Source organism: Ascaphus truei, unplaced genomic scaffold, assembly GCF_040206685.1.
Source record: "Ascaphus truei isolate aAscTru1 unplaced genomic scaffold, aAscTru1.hap1 HAP1_SCAFFOLD_1587, whole genome shotgun sequence".
Taxonomy (NCBI): domain Eukaryota; kingdom Metazoa; phylum Chordata; class Amphibia; order Anura; family Ascaphidae; genus Ascaphus; species Ascaphus truei.
The window spans coordinates 28,388-35,000 of record NW_027454478.1 but is presented as its reverse complement, the minus strand read 5'-3'; the positions used below and the strand labels follow the sequence as shown (position 1 = coordinate 35,000).

The window sequence follows — 6,613 nt, the reverse complement described above, 5'->3', positions numbered from 1 at the left end:
ACCTCTTAGCTGCCGGAGAAGCCAAGCAGAGGGACTATGGGACAGCGGGAAGTCACACCAGGAGTTGGGTTACCGTGCGGTATCATCGCTTCAGTTCAAAGCAATGTGATGTCACCAGGTGACTTAGCCAGATACAGTATATATAGATGTTGCGGGTGTTTATAACGCACGCAGGGAGGCGTGGGCACTACTGGTAAATAGCAGCCCGGCGTTAACGGGTGTAATAACGCCCGCTACATCTGTAGGGAGGGGGAGAAGCGTGGCCAAAGCTGCCACTTTATCATGGGAGCTGACCATTAACCCTTTGAGGGAGCGATCCCGACATGAAATGAAGAGGGAGGAGTCGCCCTCTGCCGGCCAGATCGCGTTCAGCGCCGGACGCAGCCTCCCCTAGAAAAGGAGCAGAAAGCCCCCGCCGTAGCCTGCACGGTGTCTGGTTCTGGCGCTCCCGGGGTTAATTGGGGCGTAACGACTACGGCACTTGCTTGGGTTTTCAGGTCGGTGGAGGGTTAACCGGATCGGGGGGGGGGGGCAGACCTAAAACTCCCAATGCAGTTAGGAACTTAACGACGGACTTTGCAAAGCCGAAGGGAGAAGGCGCGTCTGTGTTCCCAAGAGCTTGCACTCTATGCAATCGCTGGCGGAGACAGATTTAACCCACGGAGCGCTGCAGCAGATCTCAAAGTAAACGCGCAAGAGAAAAGTGTGTGCCGAGGAGCTTGCCCTCTAACGCATCCCCCGGAGCGCTTCATTGGTGCGCACGAGAGCCGATGGAACGGAGCCGGCTGCGCTGGGTTGGGAGGGGGGAGGGGGAGGTGAGGGGTGAGCGCGTTTGCGGCGGTTTTTAACGGCGCTGTGAACTCTTGCTTTTCAGTCTCGGAAAGGGAGCGACCCAGACAAAGATAAGAAAGGTCTAGAGAGCAGGGCAGACAGCATCGGAAGCGGGCGCGCGATACCAATTAAACAGGTAAGCTTCCCCCTCCCGCCGCCCCCCTCCTCCTCCCTCCGCTAGGCTCCACTGTGTAATTGGAGGAGCCCACGCTCGGGGTCTCGTCTCCGTGTGTCCCCCCACCCCCCGCTCCCTGCGCCGCGTTTGATGCCCCCTCCCCCGCCTGTGGAAGAGTCGCGCACTTGACATCAATTAGGCACGAATCCTGGGCACATTAAAATGGGATCATTAGGATAAGGAGATACGGGGGGGGGGGGGGAGGTGGGGGGGTGAGGTGGGGGGGGAGAGGGGGTGGGCCGCGATGTGACAACAGGCCTAATGAAGAGAGCTTTGCAGCAGCAGCAGCGCTCAGGCAGCTTCAAAGCAATGTCTTTGTACACGAGGCTTTGATTGGGCCTCTCGTCTGTCCGCGGGGGGGGGCAGCCCCCCCCTCTGATAACCGCGCGCCGGCTTGATTTGGCTGGTAATCTGAGTTCCCCCCCCCCGTCTCTCCCCCCTCCGATGGCCGGCGGGCAATTAGCCGCGCTGATCGTGTCAGCTGCAAGGACCCTGTTTGTAATTTGCTAATGAAGTACTTGTACCTTTTGATTAGGTTCAGTTTCATTTAGGCCTCCATTACCCGAGCGCGCGTTTACATCCCTAATGAGCGACCGTAATTAATCCTTCCTGTGTGACGCATTGGGGGAGGTGGGGGGGGGGAGCAGAGCCGGGAGGAGCCGCGGCTGGGGAAACGCTAGCCCAGGAGCCGAATGTGGAAGCCTAACAAGGAGGAAACGCTGTGGTGTGGAGCCAGGGAAGGGGCCCGTGGGCCTTATAACGAGGGCGAGAGATGTGCGCGTAAAACCGGCACTCGCAGTATGTCGAGGTGTGAACATCGCCTCTCTACAGCTGACAGGCAGGCTGGGAAGGCTCTGCAGGAGTTGGGTTAGCATCACATAAGTTTATGCTGCGGTATAAATCGGTACTGAGTATGATGAAGTAAATGCCACTTTCTGAAGCTTCATCTAGCAGGAGGAAGGTGTTAAAAATGAATAATTACAGCGGCCAGTGTCCCAGTTGGTTCTTCATAGGACTAGACGTATAATGTGTGTAGGGGCTGGGACACGAGGTGTTGCGGGGTCCCCGAGGGAGAGGGGGAAACGTTGCGGGGTCCCCAGGGGGGGGGAACGTTGCGGGGTCCCCAGGGGGGGGAACGTTGCGGGGTCCCCGGGGGGGGGAACGTTGCGGGGTCCCCAGGGGGGGTGGAACGTTGCGGGGTCCCCGGGGTGGAACGTTGCGGGGTCCCCGGGGTGGAACGTTGCGGGGTCCCTGGGGGGGTGGAACGTTGCGGGGTCCCCGGGGGGTGGAACGCTGTGGGGTCCCCGGGGTGGAACGTTGCGGGGTCCCCGGGGTGGAACGTTGCGGGGTCCCCGGGGGGTGGAACGCTGTGGGGTCCCTGGGGTGGAACGCTGTGGGGTCCCTGGGGTGGAACGCTGTGGGGTCCCTGGGGTGGAACGCTGTGGGGTCCCCGGGGTGGAACGTTGCGGGGTCCCCGGGGGGTGGAACGTTGCGGGGTCCCTGGGGGGGTGGAACGTTGCGGGGTCCCCGGGGGGTGGAACGCTGTGGGGTCCCCGGGGTGGAACGTTGCGGGGTCCCTGGGGGGGTGGAACGTTGCGGGGTCCCCGGGGGGTGGAACGCTGTGGGGTCCCTGGGGTGGAACGCTGTGGGGTCCCCGGGGTGGAACGTTGCGGGGTCCCCGGGGGGTGGAACGTTGCGGGGTCCCTGGGGGGGTGGAACGTTGCGGGGTCCCTGGGGGGGTGGAACGTTGCGGGGTCCCCGGGGGGTGGAACGTTGCGGGGTCCCTGGGGGGGTGGAACGTTGCGGGGTCCCCGGGGGGTGGAACGCTGTGGGGTCCCCGGGGTGGAACGATGTGGGGCCCCCGGGGTGGAACGCTGTGGGGTCCCCGGGGTGGAACGCTGTGGGGTCCCCGGGGTGGAACGTTGCGGGGTCCCCGGGGTGGAACGTTGCGGGGTCCCCGGGGGGTGGAACGCTGTGGGGTCCCCGGGGTGGAACGTTGCGGGGTCCCCGGGGGGTGGAACGCTGTGGGGTCCCCGGGGTGGAACGCTGTGGGGTCCCCGGGGTGGAACGCTGTGGGGTCCCCGGGGTGGAACGTTGTGGGGTCCCCGGGGTGGAACGCTGTGGGGTCCCTGGGGGGGTGGAACGCTGTGGGGTCCCCAGGGGGGGGGGGAACGCTGTAGGGTCCCTGGGGGGGGGGGGAACGCTGTGGGGTCCCCAGGGGGGGGGGGGAACGCTGTAGGGTCCCTGGGGTGGAACGTTGCGGGGTCCCCGGGGGGTGGAACGCTGTGGGGTCCCCGGGGTGGAACGCTGTGGGGTCCCCGGGGTGGAACGCTGTGGGGTCCCCGGGGTGGAACGTTGTGGGGTCCCTGGGGGGGTGGAACGCTGTGGGGTCCCCAGGGGGGGGGGGGAACGCTGTAGGGTCCCTGGGGGGGGGGGGAACGCTGTGGGGTCCCCAGGGGGGGGGGAACGCTGTAGGGTCCCTGGGGGGGGGGGAACGCTGTAGGGTCCCTGGGGGGGGGGACGTTGCGGGGTCCCCAGGGGGGGTGGAACGCTGTGGGGTCCCCGGGGGAATATGGTGGAGTCGGAGGATCTTTTCCACCTTGTAACATCTGGTTAGGACGCAGTTGGTGGAGACGGTTGAAGGGCCAGCGCTGGGGTTTGCTTATGTATTTATATGTGACAATAATTCTGTATACGTGACTTGTGTGTGTGCTCTTGCACGTACATACGTCCCCTCCGTGCTGATTAACACTTTGTGCGCTAAGTCCCTCCCTAGTGGGGGAGAACGGAATAATCGCCCACATGTTCTGCTGTAGGGCCTGACGCACATTGTACGCATGCGCGTGTGTTTATATATATCGCTATCTCTGGTTACGTGTGTGTGTAATGTATAGAAAGACATGCCGTGCAGAAGGCCGTGCAGAGCTGTACATACGTACCCGGCCGTGCAGAGCTGTACATACGTACCCGGCCGTGCAGAGCTGTACATACGTACCCGGCCGTGCAGAGCTGTACATACATACCCGGCCGTACAGAGCTGTACATACATACCCGGCCGTGCAGAGCTGTACATACATACCCGGCCGTACAGAGCTGTACATACATACCCGGCCGTGCAGAGCTGTACATACATACCCGGCCGTGCAGAGCTGTACATACGTACCCAGCCGTGCAGAGCTGTACATACGTACCCGGCCGTGCAGAGCTGTACATACATACCCGGCCGTGCAGAGCTGTACATACGTACCCGGCCGTACAGAGCTGTACATACATACCCGGCCGTGCAGAGCTGTACATACGTACCCGGCCGTGCAGAGCTGTACATACGTACCCAGCCGTGCAGAGCTGTACATACATACCCGGCCGTGCAGAGCTGTACATACGTACCCGGCCGTGCAGAGCTGTACATACATACCCGGCCGTGCAGAGCTGTACATACGTACCCGGCCGTGCAGAGCTGTACATACGTACCCGGCCGTGCAGAGCTGTACATACGTACCCGGCCGTGCAGAGCTGTACATACGTACCCGGCCGTGCAGAGCTGTACATACGTACCCGGCCGTGCAGAGCTGTACATACGTACCCGGCCGTGCAGAGCTGTACATACGTACCCGGCCGTGCAGAGCTGTACATACGTACCCGGCCGTGCAGAGCTGTACATACGTACCCGGCCGTGCAGAGCTGTACATACGTACCCGGCCGTGCAGAGCTGTACATACGTACCCGGCCGTGCAGAGCTGTACATACGTACCCGGCCGTGCAGAGCTGTACATACGTACCCGGCCGTGCAGAGCTGTACATACGTACCCGGCCGTGCAGAGCTGTACATACGTACCCGGCCGTGCAGAGCTGTACATACGTACCCGGCCGTGCAGAGCTGTACATACGTACCCGGCCGTGCAGAGCTGTACATACATACCCGGCCGTGCAGAGCTGTACATACGTACCCGGCCGTGCAGAGCTGTACATACATACCCGGCCGTGCAGAGCTGTACATACGTACCCGGCCGTGCAGAGCTGTACATACATACCCGGCCGTGCAGAGCTGTACATACGTACCCGGCCGTGCAGAGCTGTACATACATACCCGGCCGTGCAGAGCTGTACATACATACCCAGCCGTGCAGAGCTGTACATACGTACCCGGCTGATTGCAGAGCTGTACATACGTACCCGGCCGTGCAGAGCTGTACATACATACCCGGCCGTGCAGAGCTGTACATACGTACCCGGCCGTGCAGAGCTGTACATACATACCCAGCCGTGCAGAGCTGTACATACGTACCCGGCTGATTGCAGAGCTGTACATACGTACCCGGCCGTGCAGAGCTGTACATACATACCCAGCCGTGCAGAGCTGTACATACGTACCCGGCTGATTGCAGAGCTGTACATACGTACCCGGCCGTGCAGAGCTGTACATACATACCCGGCCGTGCAGAGCTGTACATACGTACCCGGCCGTGCAGAGCTGTACATACATACCCGGCCGTGCAGAGCTGTACATACGTACCCGGCTGATTGCAGAGCTGTACATACGTACCCGGCTGATTGCAGAGCTGTACATACATACCCGGCCGTGCAGAGCTGTACATACGTACCCGGCCGTGCAGAGCTGTACATACCCGGCCGTGCAGAGCTGTACATACATACCCGGCCGTGCAGAGCTGTACATACGTACCCGGCCGTGCAGAGCTGTACATACAGACCCGGCCGTGCAGAGCTGTACATACGTACCCGGCTGATTGCAGAGCTGTACATACGTACCCGGCTGATTGCAGAGCTGTACATACGTACCCGGCCATGCAGAGCTGTACATACATACCCGGCCGTGCAGAGCTGTACATACGTACCCGGCTGATTGCAGAGCTGTACATACGTACCCGGCTGATTGCAGAGCTGTACATACGTACCCGGCTGATTGCAGTGGGAGGCGGGGGCTCCTCGGGAGCTATTTGCATAAATCTTGTTAAGTCGGAGGCAGTTAATGAGGTACAAATGAGCCAGAGGAAGGTGACATGCAGATCGCTGCTGGCAGATGGGAGGTCGGCTCCAGAGGTATCAGCTGCCAGGATCTGCGCCCCTGTCTGAGCCCCCTCATCCCCTGTGCCCTGTACCCCCCTGTGCCCTGTACACCCCTCACCCCCTGTGCCCTGTACCCCCCTAACCAGCACTGCGCTGCGATTCTGCTATCTGCCAGACAGAGACCGTTCTAAATCTGTGTGTTTGTCTCTGTGTGTTTGTCTCTGTGTGTTTGTCTCTGTGTGTGTGTCTCTGTGTGTGTGTCTCTGTGTGTGTGTGTCTCTGTGTGTGTGTGTGTGTGTGTGTGTGTGTGTGTGTGTCTGGCAGTGTGTGTGTGTGTGTGTGTGTGTCTGGCAGTGTGTGTGTGTGTGTCTCTCTGTGTTTGTCTCTGTGTGTTTGTGTCTGTCTGTCTGTGTCTCTGTCTGTGTGTGTGTGTGTGTGTGTGTGTGTGTGTGTGTGTGTGTCTGGCAGTGTGTGTGTGTATCTGTCAGTGTGTACAGCTCTGTACATAGCGTAAAACTGGCACAGTGAATTCACACGAAGCTAAGAGCTTGCAATTAAATAGCCATCAAACCATCAAAGAGC

The 6,613-nt window shown here is 60.8% G+C and overlaps 1 protein-coding gene across 1 annotated transcript in view; it reads left to right on the top strand.

The window, feature by feature from the left end:
• Positions 1-6,613, top strand: part of LOC142476417 (arf-GAP with GTPase, ANK repeat and PH domain-containing protein 1-like) — a gene marked incomplete at its 5' end in the record, with an annotated part of 44,416 nt that overhangs the window by 14,418 nt on the left and 23,385 nt on the right. Inside the window, one exon of the mRNA XM_075581795.1 lies at positions 875-967. Within this exon, the coding sequence (XP_075437910.1) occupies positions 875-967 (93 nt within the window). The remainder of the gene's footprint in view (positions 1-874; positions 968-6,613) is intronic.